Source organism: Agelaius tricolor, unplaced genomic scaffold (genome assembly GCF_023055355.1).
Source record: "Agelaius tricolor isolate 1412-34295 unplaced genomic scaffold, bAgeTri1.0.p SCAF_100, whole genome shotgun sequence".
Taxonomy (NCBI): Eukaryota; Metazoa; Chordata; class Aves; order Passeriformes; family Icteridae; genus Agelaius; species Agelaius tricolor.
In genome coordinates, this window is record NW_027269360.1 from 440,781 (window position 1) to 462,938 (window position 22,158).

At 41.5% G+C, this 22,158-nt stretch overlaps 1 protein-coding gene across 1 annotated transcript in view; it reads left to right on the forward strand.

Annotated features, from left to right (window-relative positions):
* LOC139586018 (maestro heat-like repeat-containing protein family member 1) overlaps positions 1–21,903 on the forward strand; it is a gene marked incomplete at its 3' end in the record, with an annotated part of 67,619 nt that extends 45,716 nt beyond the window's left edge. Inside the window, exons 10-13 of the mRNA XM_071419141.1 lie at positions 4,762–4,875; positions 12,826–12,899; positions 16,422–16,541; positions 21,793–21,903. Of these exons, the coding sequence (XP_071275242.1) occupies positions 4,762–4,875; positions 12,826–12,899; positions 16,422–16,541; positions 21,793–21,903 (419 nt within the window). The remainder of the gene's footprint in view (positions 1–4,761; positions 4,876–12,825; positions 12,900–16,421; positions 16,542–21,792) is intronic.
* Between the last annotated feature and the right edge of the window lie 255 nt (positions 21,904–22,158).

The window sequence follows — 22,158 nt, forward strand, 5'->3', positions numbered from 1 at the left end:
CTCTCTTCTTTCCTCCCATATTTTTCCCTGTACTTTTTTACATTTTCCCCCCTTTTCCCCCAATTTTCCCCTCAATTTTTTCCAATTTTCCCCCAAATTTCCCCCCTTTTCCTCTCTTTTTTCCTCCCATATTTTTTCCATATTTTTCCCATACTTTCCTACATTTTCCCCCCTTTTCCCCCAATTTTCCCCTCAATTTTTTCCAATTTCCCCCCTTTCCTTCCCTTTTTTCCTCCCATATTTTTCCATATTTTCCCCTGTACTTTTTTACATTTTCCCCCCTTTTCCCCCATTTTTTCCCCCAATTTTCCCCCAATTTTCCCCCACATTTCCACCCTTTTCCACTCTTTTTTTCTCCCATATTTTTTCCATATTTTTCCCATACTTTCCTACATTTTTTCCTCCTTTTCCCCCAATTTCCCCCCATTTTCCCCCCAAATTTCTCCCCCTTTTTTCCAATTTTTCTCAGATTTCCCCCCCATATTTTTTCCATATTTTCCCCCAATTTTTCCCTCAATTTTCCCCATTTCCCCCCCCTTTTTTGCCATATTTTTCCTTCTCTTTCCCATATTTTACAACATTTTCCCCCAATTTCCCCCCACTTTTTTTCCCCAATATTTCTCTATATTTTCCCTCTTTTCCCCCCAATTTCCCCCCAAAATTCCAAGATTTTTCCCAAAATTCCCAAATTTTCCCCCATTCCCAGTATGTCCCTTCCCAGAGCGGCTCCAACTCCCAAAAATCCACAAATTTCCCCCAAAATTCCACAAATTTCCCCCAAAATCCACAATTTCCCCCCAGAATTCCATTTCTTTTCTCAAATACCATTATTTCTCCCCAAAAATCCCTGGATTTTTCTCCAAAATTCCACAATTTCCCCCAAAATTCCTGGATTTTCTTCCAAAAACCTTTGATTTTCCCCCCAAACTTCCTGGATTTCCCTTCAAAAATCCACAAAATTTCCCCCAATTTCTTTGAATTTTCCCTCAAAATCCCCTGATTTTTCCCAAAATCCCACGAAATTCCCGATTTTTCCCAAAATCCCAAGATTTTCCCCAAAAAATTCCCAATATCCCCCCAAAAATTCCACAAATTTCCCTCAAATTTCCTTGACTTTTCCCCCCAAATCCCATTAATTTTCCCCAAAATTTCCCGGATTTTTCCCCAAAATCCCCTGAAATTTCCCCAAAAATTCCATCATTTTTTCACCCTCAATTTCTTGAATTTTCCCTCACAAAATTTCCACATTTCCCCAAAATTTCCACTTTTTCACCACAAAACTCCCATTTCCCCCCTCAATTCTCTGTTTTTCCCCACAATTCCCTGAATTTTCCCCAAAAATTCCACAAATTCCTCCAAAATTCCATAATTTTCACCCTAAATTCCCTGAATTTCCCCCCAAAACTCCATTATTCCTCCCCAAAATTTCCACATTTCCCCAAAATTTCCAATTTTTCACTGCAAAACTCCTGGACTTTCCCAACATTCCCTGATTTCCCCCCTAAATTCCCATTATTTTTCTCCAAAAGTCCCTGAATTTCCCCCAAAATTCCCAGAATTTTCCCCAAAATTTCCCAGGTTTTTCCCCAAAATCCCCTGAATGTTCCTCAAAACTTCCACAAATTCCCCCCAAAATTCCATAAGTTTTTCACTCTAAATTTCCTGAATTTCCCCCCCAAAACTTTATCATTTCTCCCCAAAATCCCCTGAATTTTCCCCCAAAATTCCACAAATTCCCCCAGAATTCCACAATTTTCACCCTCAATTCCCTGAATTTCCCCCAAAATTTCCACATTTCCTCAACACTTCCACTTGATCACCACAAAACTCCCATTTCCCCCCACAATTCTCCGTTTTTCCCAAAATCCCCTGAATTCTCCCCAAAAAATTCCACAAACTCCCCCCAGAATTCCACAATTTTCACCTTTAATTCCCTGAATTTCCCCCCAAAACTCCATTATTCCTCCCCAAAATTTCCCCATTTCCCAAAAATTTCACAGATTTTCACTCAAAACTCCTGGACTTTCCCAACATTCCCTGATTTTCCCCCAAAATTCCCATTATTTTTCTCCAAAAGTCCCTGAATTTTCCCCAAAATTCCACAAATTTCCCCCAAAATTCCACCCTTTAGTCCCCAAATTCCCGGATTTTTCCTCCAAAATTTCACCTCTTTTCCCCTGAAATTCCAGGATTTTCCCTCAAAATCCCATTCTCTTCCCCTAAAATTCCTGTATTTTCCCAAAATCCTCTTATTTTCCCCCAAAATTCCACAGGTTTTCTGCAAATTTCCACATTTTCCCCCAAATTCTCTGATTTTTCCCCAAAAACTTCCAGGTTTTAATTGCAAATCCTGGCATTTCTCCCCCAAAATTCCACATTTTTCCCCAAAAATTCCCATCATTTCTCCCCCAAATCTCCCTCATTTTTCCCTAAATCCCTGGATTTTTCCCCAAAAATTCCACAAATTCCTCCAAAATTCCATAATTTTCCCCCTAAATTTCTTGAATTTTCCCCCCAAAACTCCATTATTTCTCCCCAAAATTTCCACATTTCCCCAAAATTTCCAATTTTTCACTGCAAAACTCCCGGGTTTTCCCCTCAGTTTTCCCCAAAAATTCCACAAATTCCCTCCAAAATTCCATAATTTTCACTCTAAATTTCTTGAATTTCCCCCCAAAACTTTATTATTTCTCCCCAAAATTTCCAATTTTTCACTGCAAAACTCCCGGGTTTTCCCCAAAAATTCCACAAATTCCCCCTCCAAAATTCCACAATTTTCACCTTTAATTCCCTGAATTTCCCCAAAATTTCCAATTTTCCACCACAGAACTCCCATTTCCCCCCTCAATTCTCTGGTTTTCCCAAAATTCCCTGAATTTTCCCCAAAAATTCCACAAATTCCTCCAAAATTCCATAATTTTTCACCCTAAATTTCTTGAATTTTCCCCCCAAAACTCCATTATTCCTCCCCAAAATTTCCCCATTTCCCCAAAATTTCCAGTTTTTCACTGCGAAACTCCTGGACTTTCCCAACATTCCCTGATTTCCCCCCTAAATTCCCATTATTTTTCTCCAAAAGTCCCTGAATTTCCCCCAAAATTCCACAAATTTTCCACAAATTTTCCCCAAAATTCCACCATTTAGTCCCCAAATTCCCGGATTTTTCCCCCAAAATTCCCGGATGTTCCCTCACAATTCTCTGATTTTCCCTCAAAATCCCATTCTCTTCCCCTAACAATTCCCGTATTTTCCCAAAATCCTATTATTTTCCCCCAAAATTCCACAAGTTTTCTGCAAATTTCCACATTTTCCCCCAAATTCTCTGATTTTTCCCCAAAAATTTCCAGGTTTTAATTGCAAATCCTGGCATTTCTCCCCCAAAATTCCACATTTTTCCCCAAAAATTCCCATCATTTCTCCCCCAAATCTCCCTCATTTTTCCCTAAATCCCTGGATTTTTCCCCAAAAATTCCACAAATTCCTCCAAAATTCCATAATTTTCCCCCTAAATTTCTTGAATTTTCCCCCCAAAACTCCATTATTTCTCCCCAAAATTTCCACATTTCCCCAAAAATTTCCAATTTTTCACTGTAAAACTCCCGGTTTTCCCCTCAGTTTTCCCCAAAAATTCCACAAATTCCCTCCAAAATTCCATAATTTTCACTCTAAATTTCTTTAATTTCCCCCCCAAAACTTTATTATTTCTCCCCAAAATTTCCAATTTTTCACTGCAAAACTCCCGGTTTTTCCCCAAAAATTCCACAAATTCCCCCTCCAAAATTCCACAATTTTCACCTTCAATTCCCTGAATTTCCCCAAAATTTCCAATTTTCCACCACAAAACTCCCATTTTCCCCCTCAATTCTCTGGTTTTCCCCACAATTCCCTGAATTTTCCCCAAAAATTCCACAAACTCCCCCCAGAATTCCATATTTTTCACCCTAAATTCCCTGAATTTCCCCCCAAAACTCCATTATTCCTCCCAAAATTTCCACATTTCCCCAAAATTTCCAATTTTTCACTGCAAAACTCCCGGGTTTTCCCCAAAATCCCCTCAATTTTCCCCAAAAATTCCATCATTTTTTCACTCTAAATTTCTTGAATTTCCCCCCCAAAACTTTATCATTTCTCCCCAAAATCCCCTGAATTTTCCCCAAAAATTCCACAAATTCCCCCCAGAATTCCACAAATTCCCCCCAGAATTCCACAATTTTCACCCTCAATTCCCTGAATTTCCCCCAAAATTTCCACATTTCCCCAAAATTTCCACTTGATCACCACAAAACTCCCATTTCCCCCCACAATTCTCCGTTTTTCCCAAAATCCCCTGAATTCTCCCCAAAAAATTCCACAAACTCCCCCCAGAATTCCATAATTTTCACCCTAAATTCCCTGAATTTCCTCCCAAAACTCCATTATTTCGGCCCCAAAATTTCCACATTTCCCCAAAATTTCCAGTTTTTCACCACAAAACTCCCATTTCCCCCCACAATTCTCCGTTTTTTCCCAAAATCCCCTGAATTCTCCCCAAAAAATTCCACAAACTCTCCCCACAAAACTTCCCCAAATCCCTGAATTCCCCCCCTAAAACTCCATCATTTCTCCCCAAAAACTCCATCATTTCTCCCCAAAACCCTGGCATTTCTGCCCCAAATTTCCCAGATTTCCCCCGAATTTCCCAGATTTCCCCAGAAATTCCCAGATTTCCGCAGAATTTCCCAGCTTTTCCCAAAATCCCGGTTTTTTTCCCCCATTTCGCAGCTCGGCCGTTCCCGGAGCGCCTCCTGCAGTGGCTGCTGCCGCGCCTGGAGTGCAGTTCCGAGCGCCACCGCGTGGGGGCGCTGCTGCTGCTGCGCCACCTCCTCAACAGCGCCCGTCAGTGCCGCCCTCGGGGCGTTTCAATGGGGTTTGAATGGGGATTTATGGGGTTTTTAATGGGGTTTTTATGGGGTTTTATTAGGGGCTTTATGGGGTTTTTAATGGGGATTTATTAGGGGCTTTATGGGGTTTTAATTGGGATTTTATGGGGTTTTTAATGGGGATTTATTAAGGGCTTTATGGGGTTTTTATGGGGTTTTTAATGGGGATTTATTAGGGCCTTAATGGGGTTTTTAATGGGGTTTGTAATGGGGATTTATTAGGGCCTTAATGGGGTTTTTAATGGGGATTTCTTAGGGGGTTCATGGGGTTTTTAATAGGGATTTATTAAGGGCTTTTTGGGGTTTTTATGAGGTTTTTAATGGGGATTTATTAGGGGCTTTATAGGGTTTGCAATGGGATTTATTAGGGGCTTAATGAGGTTTGTAATGGGGATTTATTAGAGGTTTTTAATGGGGATTTATTAGGGGCTTTATGGGGTATTTAATGGGGATTTATTGGGGGTTTTATGGGGTTTTTAATGGGGATTTTATGGGGGTTTTAATGGGAATTTGTTAGGGGCTTTATGGGGTTTGTAATGGGAATAATTAGGGGCTTTATGGGGTTTGTAATGGGGATTTATTAAGGGCTTTATGGGGTTTGTAATGGGGATTTATTAAGGGCTTTATGGGGTTTTTAATGGGGATTTATTTATGGCTTTATGGGGCTTTTAATGGGGATTTATTAGGGGCTTTATGGGGTATTTAATGGGGTTTTTAGAAGGGGATTTATTAGGGGCTTTATGGGATTTTTATGGGCTTTGTAATGGGGATATATTCGGGCCTTATGGGGTTTTTAATGTGGGTTTATTAGGGGCTTTATGGGGTTTTTCTGGGTTTTATTGGGGATTTATTGGGATCTTATATGGGCATTTTAGGGGGGTTTTTATGGGATTTTATGGGGATCTATCCAGGGATTTTATAGCATTTTTGGGGTTATTGAATTGTTGATTTTTGGGGTTTGGATGGGATTCCTGGGCCCTTTGCTGGGGTTTTGTGTCGCTGTTTCTGGGCTGTTCTGGGGGGCCATGGCTGCAGTGCAGTTCCGAGCGCCACCGCGTGGGGGCGCTGCTGCTGCTGCTGCTGCGCCACCTCCTCAACAGCGCCCGGCAGTGCCGCCCTCGGGGCGTTTCAATGGGGTTTGAATGGGGATTTATGGGGTTTTTAATGGGTTTTTATGGGGTCTTTATGGGGTTTTTAATGTGGATTTATTAGCGGCTTAATGGAGTTTCTATGGGGTTTTTAATGGGGATTTCTTAGGGGCCTTATGGGATTTTTATGGGGTTTTTAATGGGGATTTATTAAGGGCTTTATGGGGTTTTTCTGGGGTTTTTAATGGGGATTTATTAAGGGCTTTATGGGGTTTTTCTGGGGTTTTTAATGGGGATTTATCAGGGTTTTTATGGGGTTTGTAATGGGGATTTATTGGGGTTTTTATGGGGTTTTTAATGGGGATTTATTAGGGGCTTAATGGGGTTTAATGGGGATATATGAGGGGCTTAATGGGATTTTATGGTGTTCTAATGGGGATTTATTAGGGGCTTTATGGGGCTTTTAATGGGGATTCATGGGGGGATTTTATGGGAATCTTAGAGAATTAAATGGAATTTTTCTGGGATTTTATGGGATTTTTGGGGGTTTTATGGGGATTTATCAGGGGTTTTATGGGGTTTGTAATGGGGATTTATTGGGATCTTATATGGGGATTTTAGGAGGCTTTATGGGATTTTATGGGGATCTATCCAGGGATTTTATAGCATTTTTGGGGCTATTGAATTGTTGATTTTTGGGGTTTGGATGGGATTCCTGGGCCCTTTGCTGGGGTTTTGTGTCGCTGTTTCTGGGCTGTTCTGGGGGGCCATGGCTGCAGTGCAGTTCCGAGCGCCACCGCGTGGGGGCGCTGCTGCTGCTGCTGCTGCTGCGCCACCTCCTCAACAGCGCCCGGCAGTGCCGCCCTCGGGGCGTTTCAATGGGGTTTGAATGGGGATTTATGGGGTTTTTAATGGGTTTTTATGGGGTCTTTATGGGGTTTTTAATGTGGATTTATTAGCGGCTTAATGGAGTTTCTATGGGGTTTTTAATGGGGATTTCTTAGGGGCCTTATGGGATTTTTATGGGGTTTTTAATGGGGATTTATTAAGGGCTTTATGGGGTTTTTCTGGGGTTTTTAATGGGGATTTATTAAGGGCTTTATGGGTTTTTCTGGGGTTTTTAATGGGGATTTATCAGGGTTTTTATGGGGTTTGTAATGGGGATTTATTGGGGTTTTTATGGGGTTTTTAATGGGGATTTATTAGGGGCTTAATGGGGGTTTAATGGGGATATATGAGGGGCTTAATGGGGTTTTATGGTGTTTTAATGGGGATTTATAAGGGGCTTTATGGGGCTTTTAATGGGGATTCATGGGGGGATTTTATGGGAATCTTAGAGAATTAAATGGAATTTTTCTGGGATTTTATGGGATTTTTGGGGGTTTTATGGGGTTTGTAATGGGGATTTATTGGGATCTTATATGGGGATTTTAGGAGGCTTTATGGGATTTTATGGGGATCTATCCAGGGATTTTATAGCATTTTTGGGGCTATTGAATTGTTGATTTTTGGGGTTTGGATGGGATTCCTGGGCCCTTTGCTGGGGTTTTGTGTCGCTGTTTCTGGGCTGTTCTGGGTGGCCATGGCTGCAGTGCAGTTCCGAGCGCCACCGCGTGGGGGCGCTGCTGCTGCTGCACCACCTCCTCAACAGCGCCCGGCAGTGCCGCCCTCGGGGCGTTTCAATGGGTTTGAATGGGGATTTATGGGGTTTTTAATGGGTTTTTATGGGTCTTTATGGGGTTTTTAATGTGGATTTATTAGCGGCTTAATGGAGTTTCTATGGAGTTTTTAATGGGGATTTCTTAGGGGCCTTATGGGATTTTTATGGGGTTTTTAATGGGGATTTATTAAGGGCTTTATGGGGTTTTTCTGGGGTTTTTAATGGGGATTTATTAAGGGCTTTATGGGGTTTTTCTGGGGTTTTTAATGGGGATTTATCAGGGTTTTTATGGGGTTTGTAATGGGGATTTATTGGGGTTTTTATGGGGTTTTTAATGGGGATTTATTAGGGGCTTAATGGGGTTTAATGGGGATATATGAGGGGCTTAATGGGGTTTTATGGTGTTTTAATGGGGATTTATAAGGGGCTTTATGGGGCTTTTAATGGGGATTCATGGGGGGATTTTATGGGAATCTTAGAGAATTAAATGGAAATTTTCTGGGATTTTATGGGATTTTTGGGGGTTTTATGGGGTATTTATCAGGGGTTTTATGGGGTTTTTAATGGGGATTAATTAGGGGCTTAATGGGGTTTTTAATGGGGATTCATTGGGGCTTTAGGGGGTTTTTAATGGGGATTTATTAGGGGCTTTATGGGGTTTTTATGGGGTTTTTAGTGGGGATTTATTAGGGGTTTTATGGAGTTTGTAATGGGGTTTATTAAGGGCTTAATGGGGTTTGTAATGGGGCTTTATTAGGGGCTTTAGGGGGTTTTTAATGGGGATTTTATGGGGTTTTTAATGGGGCTTTATTAGGGGCTTTATGGGATTTTTATGGGCATTGTAATGGGGATTTATCAGGGTTTTTCTGGGGTTTTTAATGGGGCTTTATGGGGTTTTTATGGGGTTTTTAATGGGGATTTATCAGGGGCTTTATGGGGTTTTAATGGGGATTCATTGGGGGATTTTATGGGAATCTTACAGAATTTTAATGGAAATTTTCGGGAATTTTTATGGGGTTTTTAATGGGGATTTCTTAGGGGCTTTATGGGGTTTTTATGGGGTTTTAATGGGGATTCATTGGGGTTTTTATGGGGCTTTTAATGGGGATTCATTGGGGGATTTTTGGGGAATCTTAGAGAATTTTAATGGAAATTTTCGGGGATTTTTATGGGGTTTTTATGGGGTTTGTAATGGGGATTCATTAGGGGCTTTATGGGGTTTGTAATGGGGATTTATTGGGGTTTTTCTGGGGTTTTTAATGGGGATTTATTGGGGCTTTATGGGGTTTTTATGGGGTTTGAATGGGATTTCTTAGGGGCTTTATGGGGTTATTATTGGGGATTTTATGGGGGTTTTAAATGGGGATTTCTTAGGGGCTTTATGGGGTTTTTAATTGGGATTTTTATGGAGTTTTTAATGGGGATTTATTTGGGGCTTTATGTGGTTATTAATGGGCATTTATTGGGGCTTTATGGGGTTTTTATGGGGTTTTTAATGGGGATTTATTAGCGGCTTAATGGAGTTTCTATGGGGTTTTTAATGGGGATTTCTTAGGGGCTTTATGGGATTTTTATGGGGTTTTTAATGGGGATTTATTAGGGGGATTATAGAGTTTTTAATGGGGTTTTATCAGGGGCTTTATGGGGTTTTTAATGGGGATTTATTAGGGGCTTTATGGGGTTTGCAATGGGGATTTATTAGGGGTTTTTAATGGGGATTCATTGGGGCTTTATGGGGTTTTTATGGGGTTTGTAATGGGGATTTATGGGGTTTGTAATGGGGATTTCTTAGGGGCTTTATGGGGTTTTTAATGGGGATTTTATGGGGTTTGTAATGGGGATTTATTGGGGGAATTTATGGGAATCTTATAGAATTTTAATGGAAATTTTCGGGGATTTTTATGGAGTTTTTAATGGGGTTTTATTAGGGGCTTTATGGGGTTTTTATGGGGTTTTTAATGGGGATTTATTGAGGTTTTTAATGGGGATTTATTAAGGGCTTTATGGGGGTTTTATGGGGTTTTTAATCGGATTTATTAGGGGCTTTATGGGATTTTTAATGGGGTTTTATTAGGGGTTTTATGGGGTTTTTAATGGGGATTTATTAGGGGCTTTATGGGGTTTTTATGGGGTTTGTAATGGGGATTTATTAGGGGCTTAATGGGGTTTTTATGGGGTTTTCAATGGGGATTTCTTAGGGGCTTTATGGGGTTTGTAATGGGGATTTATTGGGGGAATTTATGGGAATCTTATAGAATTTTAATGGAAATTTTCGGGGATTTTTATGGGGTTTTTAATGGGGATTTATTAGGGGCTTTATGGGGTTTTTATGGGGTTTTTAATGGGGATTTATTGAGGTTTTTAATGGGGATTTATTAAGGGCTTTATGGGGGTTTTATGGGGTTTTTAATCGGATTTATTAGGGGCTTTATGGGGTTTTTAATGGGGTTTATTAGGGGCTTTATGGGGTTTTTAATGGGGATTTATTAGGGGCTTTATGGGGTTTTTATGGGGTTTTCAATGGGGATTTATCAGGGGCTTTATGGGGTTTTTAATGGGGATTTATTGGGGGAATTTATGGGAATCTTATAGAATTTTAATGGAAATTTTCGGGGATTTTATGGGGTTTTTAATGGGGATTTCTTAGGGGCTTTATGGGGTTTTTATGGGGTTTTTAATGGGGATTTATTGGGGATTTATTAGGGGAATTTATGGGATTTTTTCGGGATTTATTTGGGATTTACTGGGGATTTTTGGGGGATTTTTCTGGGATTTATTGGGGGATTTTATATTTTTTTTTAATTTTATGGGGTTTTTATGAGGGTGGATTTATCGGGGTTTATTGGGGATTTATTGGGGGATTTATTGAGGGATTTTATGGGGAGTTATTTGGATTATTGGGGATTTCCTGGCAATTTTTATGGGGTTTTATGGGTTTTTTATGGGGATTTATTGGGGATTTTATGGGGATTTTTATGGGATTTATTGGGGGATTTTATGGGAATTTTATGGGATTTATTGGGGATTTTGTTTTTTTTTAGGGGGGGGTTTAAGGGGATTTATTGGGGTTTTTATCAGGGATTTATTTGGATTATTGGGGATTTTTATGGGATTTTTATTGGCTTTATTGGGGGTTGTTATGGGGGATTTTATGGGGATTTGTTGGGATTTTATGGGGATTTTAATGGGTTTTTTTTGGATTATTGGGGATTTTTTTGATTTTTTGGGGATTTCTTAGGTTATTTTATTGGGGATTTATTAGTGGAAATTATGGGATTTTTATGGGATTTATTGGGGCATTTTATGGGTTTTTATGGGATTTATTTGGGATTTATTGGGGATTTACTGGGGCTTTATTGGGACATTTCTGGGATTTATTGGGGGATTTATTGGGAATTTTATGGGAATTTTATGGGATTTATTGGGGGATTTATTGGGGGATTTTATGGGATTTATTGGGATTTTGGTTTTTTTTGGGGGGATTTTATGGGGATTTATTGGGGTTTTTATCAGGGATTTATTTGGATTATTGGGGATTTTTATGGGATTTTTATGGGGTTTATTGGGGGTTGTTATGGGGGATTTTATGGGGATTTGTTGGGGATTTTATGGGATTTTTATGGGGATTTATTGGGGGATTTAATGGGGATTTTAATGGGATTTTTTTGGACTATTGGGGATTTTTATAGGAATTTCTTAGGGTATTTTATTGGGGATTTATTAGTGGAAATTATGGGATTTTTATGGGATTTATTGGGGCGTTTTATAGGGTTTTTATGGGATTTATTTGGGATTTATTGGGGATTTACTGGGGCTTTATTGGGACATTTCTGGGATTTACTGGGGGATTTATTGGGGATTTTTATGGGATTTTTATGGGATTTATTGGGGAATTTTATGGGAATTTTATGGGATTTATTGGGGATTTTGGTTTTTTTTGGAGGGGGGATTTTAAGGGGATTTATTGGGGTTTTTATCAGGGATTTATTTGGATTATTGGGGATTTTTATGGGGTTTATTGGGGGATTTTAGGGGATTTTGAGGGGATTTTTGTTTTGTTTTTTTTCAGATTTTATGGGGATTTCATGGGTTTTTTGTGGGGTTTTCATAGGATTTATTTGGGATTTTCTGGGATTATTTTGTTTGTGTTTTTGGGGATTTTACGGGGTTTTTTTACAGGAATTTTCTGGGATTTTTATGGGGTTTATCGGGAATTTTATAGGATTTTTATGGGTTTTAATGGGGATTTATTGGGGATTTTTTTGGTTTTTATGAGGGATTTATGGGGGATTTATTGGGTGATTATGTGGGGATTTATTGGGATTTATCAGGGGGTTTTATTGGGTTTTAATGGGATTTTTAATGGGATTTATTGGGGGACTTTATGGGGTTTTTATGGGAATTTTATGGGAATTTTATGGACTTTTTATGGGGTTTATTGGGGTTTGATAATGGGGATTTTATGGACTTTTTATGGGGTTTATTTGGGTTTGATAATGGGGATTTTATGGGGTTATTATGGGGTTTATTGGGGGTTTTTATGGGATTGTTATGGGGATTTGTGGGAATTTATTGGGGAATTTTTGGGGATTTATTGGGGGATTTAATGGGGTTTTTGTGGGGTTTTGGGTTTTTATGGGGGGGATTTATTGGGGGATTTTAAGGGGATTTTTATGGGATTTATTGGGGAATTTTATGGGAATTTTATGGGATTTATTGGGGATTTTGGTTTTTTTGGGGGGGGATTTTAAGGGGATTTATTGGGGTTTTTATCAGGGATTTATTTGGATTATTGGGGATTTTTATGGGGTTTATTGGGGGATTTTAGGGGATTTTTGAGGGGATTTTGTGTTTGTTTTTTTTTCAGATTTTATGGGGATTTCATGGGGTTTTTGTGGGGTTTTTATAGGATTTATTTGGGGATTTTTTGGGAATTTTATGGAGTTTTTATCTGGATTTTTGGGGTTTTTTTAATTTTATGAGATTTTTTTTTTAAATTTATTTTATGGGATTTATTTTTACATTTATGTGCATTGACGGGGGGAATTTTCTGACAATTTTCTGGGGAATTTTGTGGGGTTTTTTTGCCATTGCTTGAGGAACAATTTCTGCATTTCCTGACCTTTTTCCCAATCCCAAATTCTGATTTTTTTTGCAGCTTCCCAGATGGAAATGCAGAAAGTTTCCATCCTCTCTTCCCTGAAAGTTCCCCTGCAGGACGGGAGCCCCAAGGTATTCCCAGCTTTTCCAGGAATTCCCTGGAAAATTCCAGAAATTCCCTGGAAAATTCCAGAAATTCCCCAAAATCCCCGCTGCCATTGCCCGTCCCTGTCCCTAGGGGGCGCCACAGGGGATTGCAATCCATTTTTGGCCATTTTTGGCCATTTTTTCCATGGTTTTTCTCCAAATTCCCGGGTTTTCCAGGAATTCCTGATTCCCCCCATTTCCCCATTTTATCCTCCTCATTTTTCCCCTTTTTTTTCCATTTGCCCCCCATTTTCTCCTTTTTGTTCTCCTCATTTTCCCACCTTATTTCCCCATTCCCCCCATTTTCCCCCCTTATTTCCCCCATTTTTTCCCCATTTCCCCCCCTTTATTCCCCCCCTTTATTCACCATTTTTCCCTGCAAAATTCTCATTTTTCCCCCATTTTTCCCCATTTTATTTCCCCCCATTTTCCTCCATATTTCCCCTTTATTTCCCCCCCTTATTTCCTTCATTTATTTCCCATTATTTCCCCCCATATTTCCCCTATATTTCCCCCCCCACATTCTCTCCCCATATTCCCCCCTTATGTCCCCCATTTTCCCCCCCTTATTTCCTTCATTTATTCCCCATTATTTCCCCCCATTTCCCCCCCATTTCCTCCCCCATTTTTCCCCCATAATTCTCATTTTCTCCCCATTTTCTCCCCATATCCCCCCCTTATTTCCCCCCTTACTTCCCCCCATTTTTCCCCCTTATTTCCCCCATATTTCCCCCATTTTTTCCCCCTTCCCCCCTCTTATTTCCCCCTTATTTCCCCCCATTTTTGCCCCCTTATTTCCCCCATTTATTCCCCATTATTTCCCCCCCATTATGTTCCCATTTCCCCCATTTTCCCTCCCCATATTTCCCCCCATTTTCCCCCATAATTCTCATTTTCTCCCCATATTCCCCCCATTTTTGCCCCCTTATTCCCCCCTTATTTCCCCCCATTTTTCTCCCCTTATTTCCCCCATTTTTTCCCCCATATTCCCCCATATTTACCCCTATATTCCCCCATATTATTTCCCCCCTTATTTCCCCCCTTATTTTCCCCATTTCCCCCGTTCCCGCCCATTTTTTCCCCCATATTCCCCCCATTTTCCCCCCTTATTTCCCCCATTTTCCCCCCATATTTCCCCCCTTATTTTCTCATTTCCCCCCGCATATTTCTCCCCATTTCCCCCCCATATTTCCCCCCCTTATTTCCCCCATTTTTCCCCCGTTATTTTCCCCATTTTTCCCCCCATCTTTCCCCCGTTATTTCCCCCATTTATTCCCCATTTATTCCCCTTATTTCCCCCATTTCCCCCCCATATTTCCCCCTCCTCCCCCCCCACATTCTCCATTTTCCCCCTTATTCCCCCCATTTTCCCACCATTTCCCCCCATTTTTTTACCATTTTCCCCCCCATTTTTCCCCTTTATTTCCCCCCATTTTTCCCCGCAAAATTCTCATTTTTTCCCCATTTTTTCCCCATTTCCCCCCTTATTTCCTGCCTTATTCCCCTTTCCCTCCCCGTTTTCCCCCATATTCCCCCCATTTTTCCTCCCTTTTCCCCCCTTATTTCCCCCCATTTTTCTCCCCTTATTTCCCCTATTTTTTCCCCATATTCCCCCCATTCCCCCCCTTATTTCTCCCATATTTTCCCCGTTATTCCCTCCATTTCCCCCCATTTTTCCCTGTTATTTCCCCCTTTTTTCCCCCTTTATTTCCCCCCTTATTTCCCCCATATTCCCCCTATTTCCCCCCCATATTTCCCCCATTTTCCCCTGTTATTTCCCCCATTTTCCCCATTTATTCCCCCTTATTTCCCCCATTTCCCTCTCCCATTCCCCCATTTTCCCCCATATTTCCCCCATATTTCCCCCATTTTTCCTCTGTTATTTCCCCCATTTATTCCCCCTTATTTCCCCCCATATTTCTCCCATTTTCCCCCCATATTTACCCCCATTTCTTCCCCTTATTTCCCCATATCTCCCCCTATATTTCCCCCATATTCCCCCCATATTTACCCCCATATTCCCCCCCTTATTTCCCCCATTTCCCCCCATTTTTCCCCCGTTATTTTCCCCATTTGTTCCCCATCTTTTCCCTGTTATTTCCCCCATTTTTTCGCCATTTATTCCCTCATTTTTCCCCTTTATTTCCTCCCATTTTTCCACCATTTTACCTGCAAAATTCTCATTTTTTTCCCTATATTACCCCCATATTTCCCCCGTTATTTCCCCCATTTTTTCCCCATTTATTCCCCACCTTTCCCCCCTTATTTCCCCATATTTTCCCCCTATTTTTCTCCCCTTATGTCCCCCATTTTTTCCCCATATTCCCCATATTTCCCCCATTTCCCTCCCCCCTTTCCCCCCATATTTTCCCCGTTATTTCCCCCATTTTTTCCCCATTTATTCCCCCTTATTTCCCCCGTTATTTCCCCCTTATTTCCCCCATATTCCCTCCATATTCCCCCCTTATTACCCCCATTTTCTCCCCATTTTTCCTCCATTATTTCCCCCATTTTCCCCCCATATTTTCCCCTTATTTCCCCCATTTCCCCCCATATTTCCCCCTTATTTCCCCATTTCCCCCCATTTATTCCCCCATATTTCCCCCAGTTATTTCCCCCAGTTATTTCCCCCCATATTTCCCCCCCTTATTTTCCCCATTTTCCCCCATTTTTCCCCCGTTATTTTCCCCATTTATTCCCCATCTTTTCCCTGTTACTTCCCCCATTTTTCACCATTTATTCCCCATTTATTCCCCCTTATTTCCCCCATTTCCCCCCCTTAATTCCCCCATATTCCCTCCATTTTGCCCCCATTTTTCTCCCCATTTCCCCCCCATTTTTCTCCCCTTATTTCCCCCATTTTTTCCCCATATTCATCCCTTTCCCCCCCTTATTCCCTCCATTTTCCCCATTTTTCCCTGCTATTTCCCCCATTTTTCCCCATTTATTCCCCCTTATTTCCCCCATATTTCCCCCATATTTCCCCCTTTTTCCCCTATATTCCCCCCTTATTTCCCCCCTTATTTCCCCCATATTTCCCCCTTATTTCCCTCCATTTTCCCACATTTTTCCCCCCACCTTTCCCCCCTTATTTCCCCCATTTCCCCCATTTCATTTCCCCCCCATATTTCCCCCCCTTATTTTCCCCATTTTCCCCCATATTTCCCCCCTTATTTCCCCCATTTCCCCCATTTTTCCCCTGTTATTTTCCCCATTTGTTCCCCATCTTTTCCCTGTTATTTCCCCCATTTTTTCGCCATTTATTCCCTCATTTTTCCCCTTTATTTCCCCCCAGTTTCCCTGCAAAATTCTCATTTTTTTTCCCATATTACCCCCATATTTCTCCCCTGTTATTTCCCCCCATTTTTTCCCATTTTTTCCCCATTTTTTCCCCATTTATTCCCCATTTATTCCCCATTTTTCCCCCCATTTTTTTCCCCCATTTTTTCCCATTATTCCCCCATTTTTCCCCCCATTTTTTCCCCCCATATTTTCTCTCTCTCCCAGGTCAGGCGGGCTCTGCTGCAGCTCCTCAGTTCCCTGGCTCACCACGGCTTCCTGCAGCTCCCGGGGGCCGAGGCCCTGCTGGAATTCCTGGTGCTCCAGTGCTCCCTGACCCCAGATACGGTGAGAATTCCCAAAGATTCCCAAATATTCCCAAAGATTCCTGGTGCTCCAGTGCTCCCTGCCGGGGGATACGGTGAGAATTCCCAAAGATTCCCAAAAATTCCCATCATTCCCAAATATTCCTGGTGCTCCAGTGCTCCCTGACCCCAGATACGGTGAGAATTCCCAATATTCCAAATATTCCCAACCATTCCAACCATTCCTGGTGCTGCAGTGCTCCCTGCCCGGGGACACGGTGAAAATTCCCAAATATTCCCAAATATTCCCAAATATTCCCAAACATTCCCAACATTCCTGGTGCTCCAGTGCTCCCTGCCCCCGGACACGGTGAGAATTCCCAAATATTCCCAAACATTCCCAAATATTCCAAATATTCCCAAACATTCCTGGTGCTGCAGTGCTCCCTGCCCCTGGACACGGTGAGAATTCCCAAAGATTCCCAAATATTCCCAAAGATTCCCAAATATTCCAACCATTCCTGGTGCTCCAGTGCTCCCTGCCCGGGGATATGGTGAGAATTCCCAAATATTCCAAATATTCCCAATATTCCAAATATTCCCATCATTCCTGGTGCTCCAGTGCTCCCTGCCCGGGGGACACGGTGAGAATTCCCAACATTCCCAAAAATTCCCAAATATTCCCATCATTCCCAACCATTCCTGGTGCTCCAGTGCTCCCTGCCCAGGGACACGGTGAGAATTCCCAAAGATTCCCAAATATTCCCAAATATTCCCAACCATTCCAAACATTCCTGGTGCTCCATTGCTCCCTGCCCCCGGATACGGTGGGAATTCCCAATATTCCAAATATTCCCAAATATTCCAACCATTCCTGGTGCTCCAGTGCTCCCTGCCTGGGGATACGGTGAGAATTCCCAAAGATTCCCAAACATTCCCAAATATTCCCAACCATTCCCAACATTCCTGGTGCTCCAGTGCTCCCTGCCCCCGGACACGGTGAGAATTCCCAAATATTCCCAAATATTCCAAAGATTCCAAACATTCCCGGCATTCCAAACATTCCAGCATTCCTGGTGCTCCAGTGCTCCCTGCCCGGGGATACGGTGAGAATTCCCAAATATTCCCAAAAATTCCCAAAAATTCCCAAAAATTCCCAAATATTCCCAAACATTCTTGGTGCTCCAGTGCTCCCTGCCCCTGGATACGGTGAGAATTCCCAAATATTCCCAACATTCCAAACATTCCCAACATTCCAAACCATTCCAAAGATTCCCAACATTCCTGGTGCTGCAGTGCTCCCTGCCCGGGGACACGGTGAGAATTCCCCAAATATTCCAAACATTCCCAAAGATTCCCAACATTCCAAACTATTCCAAACTATTCCCAACATTCCCACCATTCCAAACATTCCCAGCATTCCAAACATTCCAAAACATTCCCACCATTCCCAACCTTTTCCCACCATTCCCAACATTCCAAAAATTCCCAACTATTCCAACCATTCCCAGCATTCCCAACATTCCCAACCTTTTCCCACCATTCCAAACATTCCCATCCTTTTCCCAATTATTCCAAACATTCCCAATTATTCCAAACATTCCCAACCTTTTCCAGCACTCCAAACATTCCCACCATTCCCAACTTTTCCCATCCTTTTCCCAACCTTCTCACAATTTCCCCCATTTCCCCCTCAATTTTCCCATTTTCCCCCAATTTTTTTCCACAAATTTCCCATCCTTTTCCCAAATTTTCCATTTTTTCCCAATTTTCCCCATCCCTGTCCCAATTTTCCCCAATTTCCCCAATTTTCTCCACTCTTTTCCCATCCTTTCCCAAATTTTCCCTTTTTTCCCAATTTTTTTGCCATTTTTCCCAATTTTTCCCATCCTTTTCCCAATTTTCCCCATCCCTCTCCCAATTTTCCCCAATTTTCCCCAATTTTCCCCATCCTTTCCCCATTTTTTCCCAATTTCCCCATCCTTCCCCCAATTTCCCACCCTTTCCCATCCTTTTCCCAAATTTCCACTTTTTCCCCAATTTTCCCATTTTTCCCATCTTTTTCCCATTTTTCCCGCATTTTCTCCACCCTTTTCCCATCCTTTTCCAAATTTTCCCATTTTTCCCCAATTTTTTTGCCATTTTTCCCAATTTTCCCCATCCTTTTCCCAACATTTCCCCATTTTCTCCCAATTTTTCCCCATTTTTTTCACATTTCCCCATCCTTTTCCCATCCTTTTCCCAAATTTCCCAATTTTCCCAATTTTCCCCCCATCCCTGTCCCAATTTTTCCCCAATTTTCCCCAATTTTCTCCATCCTTTCCATACTTTTCTAAATTTTCCCCAATTTTCCCCAGTTTCCCCATCCTTCTCCCAATTTTTCCCATCCTTTTCCCAACATTTCCCCATTTTCTCCCAAATTTTCCCCATTTTTCCACATTTCCCATCCTTTTCCCATTTTTCCCCATTTTTCCCCAACTTTACCTTCCCACCCCACCCTTTTCCCCAATTATTTCCTTATTTCCCAATTTCCCCCCATTTTCCACCTTTTCTTTCAGAATTCCCCACCCTTTCCCCCAATCTTCCCAATTTTCCCCATTTTCCCCAATTTTCCCAATTTTCCCCATTCTTCTTCTAATTTTTCCCCATTTTCCCCTAATTTTCCCAACTTTTCCCATCTTTTTCCCCAACTTTTCCCAACCTTCCAACCTTTTCCCAATTATTTCATTATTTCCCAATTTCCCCCATTTTTCCCATTTTCCCCCATTTTTTCAGATTTTCCCCACCCTTTTCCCAATTTTCCCCATTTCCCCCCCAGTTTTTCCCCATTTCCCCCATTTTTTCCCAATTTTCCCCATCCCTGTCCAATTTTTCCCCAATTTTCCCCAATTTTCTCCACCCTTTTCCATCCTTTTCTAAATTTCCCCAATTTTCCCCAATTTCCCCATCCTTCTCCCAATTTCCCATCCTTTTCCCAACATTTCCCCATTTTCTCCCAATTTTTCCCCATTTTTTCCACATTTCCCCATCGTTTTCCCAACTTTTCCCAACCTTCTCCCAATTTCCCCCATTTTGCCCTCAATTTTCCCATTTTTTCCCCAATTTTTTGCCTCTCTTTTGCAAATTTCCCATCCTTTTCCATCCTTTTCCCTTCCTTTTCCCAAATTTTCCATTTTCCCCATTTTCCCATTTTTCCCATCCTTCTCCCAAATTTCCAAATTTCCCCCCAATTTCTCCATCCTTTCCAAATTTCCCATTCTCCCAATTTCCCATTTTCCCCAATTCCCCCATCCTTTCCCAAACTTCTCCCCAATTTCCCATTTTTCTCCACATTTCCCCATCCTTTTCCATCCTTCCCATTTTTCCCAATTTTCCCATCCCATTATTTTTCATTTTTTCCCTTATTTCCATTATTCTCCCAATTTTTCCCAATTTTCCATCTTTTTCCCCAATTTCCCAACCTTTTCCCAACCTTTTTTTCCATTTTTCCATTATTTTCCCAATTTTTCCCTTTTTTTTCCATTATTTTCCCTTTTTTTTCCATTATTTTCCCAATTTTTCCCATTTTTTCCATTATTTTCCCCAATTTTTCCCAACTTTTCCAATTTCCCCATCCTTGTCCCAGTTTTCCCCATTTTTTCCCCAATTTCCCATTTCTTTCCCAATTTTCCCCATCCCTGTCCCAATTTCCCCAATTTTCTCCACCCTTTTCCCATCCTTTTCCAAATTTTCACATTTTCCCAATTTTTGCCATTTTTCCCCAATTTCCCATCCTTCTCCTAACTTTTCCCCATTTTCTCCCTATTTTTCCCCATTTCTTTCCACATTTCCCACCCTTTCCCATTCTTTCCCAAATTTTCCACTTTTTTCCCAATTTTTCACCCATTTTCCCCCAATTTTCCATCCTTTTCCCAACTTTTCCCCCAACTTTTTCCCCAATTTCCATTTTTTCCGAATTCCCACCCTTTTCCCAACCTTTTCCCAATTTTCCCCATCCCTCTCCCAATTTTCCCCAATTTTCCCAATTTCCCCCATTTTCTCCACCCTTTTCCCATCCTTTTCTAAATTTTCCCATTTTTCCATTTTTTTTTGCCATTTTTCCCAATTTTCCCCATTCTTTTCCCAAATTTTCCCAACTTTTCCCATCCTTTTCCCAATTTTCCCACTCTTTTCCCAATTTTCCCCCATTTTTTCCCAATTTTCCCATCCTTTTCCCAACTTTTTCCCAACCTTCCCCACCCTTTTTCCCCAATTATTTTCATTATTTTCCCAATTTCCCCCATTTTTTCCCCATTTTCCACCTTTTTCTTTCAGAATTTCCCCACCCTTTCCCCAATCTTCCCAATTTTCTTCCCCCTTTTCCCCCAATTTCCCCCCATTTTTCCCCATTCTTCTCCCAATTTTTCCCCATTTTTTCCCAATTTTCCCATTCTTTTCCCAATTTCGCATTTTCCCCAAATTTTCCCATTTCCCCCCCAATTTCCCCATTTTCCCCCCATTTTCCAATTTTCCCCTATTTTTCCCCATTTTTCTCCATTTTCCCCATCTTTCCCCATCTTTCCCCATTTTTCCCCCATTTTCCCATTTTCCCGATTTTTATCCCCATTTTCCCATTTTCCCCGATTTTCCCCCCCTTTTTCCCCATTCTTCCAATTTTCCCCATTTTTCCCCATTTTCTCCCCAATTTCCCCCCATTTTTCCCCATTTTCTCCCCAATTTTCCCCCATTTCCCCCCCTTTTCCCCCCATTTTTCTCCATTTTCCCATTTTCCCCATCTTTCCCCATTTTCCCCATTCTTCCCCAAATTTTTCCCCATTTTTCCCACCATTATCCCCCCATTTTCCCTCATTTTTCCCCCATTTTTCTCCCATTTTCTCCCCCATTTCCCCCATTCTTCTTCCAATTTTCCCCATTTTTCCCCTTTTTTTCCCCCATTTTTCACTGCATTTTTCCCCATTTTCTCCTATTTTCCCCCATTTTCCCATTTTTTCCAATTTTCCCCCAATTTCCCCCATTTTTTCCCCATCTTTCCCCATTTTTTCCCCATTTTCCCCCCATTTTCCCCCCCATTTTCCCCCCATTTCCCCCCCTTTTCCCCTCATTTTCTCCATTTTCCCATTTTCCCCATCTTTCCCCATTTTCCCCATTCTTCCCCAAATTTTTCCCCATTTTTCCCACCATTATCCCCCCATTTTCCCTCATTTTTCCCCCATTTTTTCCCCCATCTTCTCCCAATTTTTCCCCCATTTCCCCCCCCCATTTTTTTCCCCAATTTCTCCCATTTTTCCCCCCAGGCTCCCGGAATTCCGGAGGAAATTCCCGAGGATCCCTCGGATGCCGACGTTCGCAGCGTCAGCGTCAGCACCTTGGTCCTGCTCAGCTCCACCGTGCCCGGCCTCAGCCAGGTCAGATTGGGGCAAAAAACCCAAAAAATGGAAATTCCCAAAATCCCCAAAAATTCCAGTGCCAAAATTCCCAAAATTCTGGGAAATTGAAATTCCCCAAAATTCCCAATCCTGAGGGATTTTAATCCCAAAATTTTCCCAAATTTTCCAAATTCCACGAAATTTTCTTCCCAAGATTCCCAATCCCAAAGAATTCCAATTGAAAAATTCAAAAAAATTCCCACAATTCCCAATTCTGAGAAATTTCAATTCCCC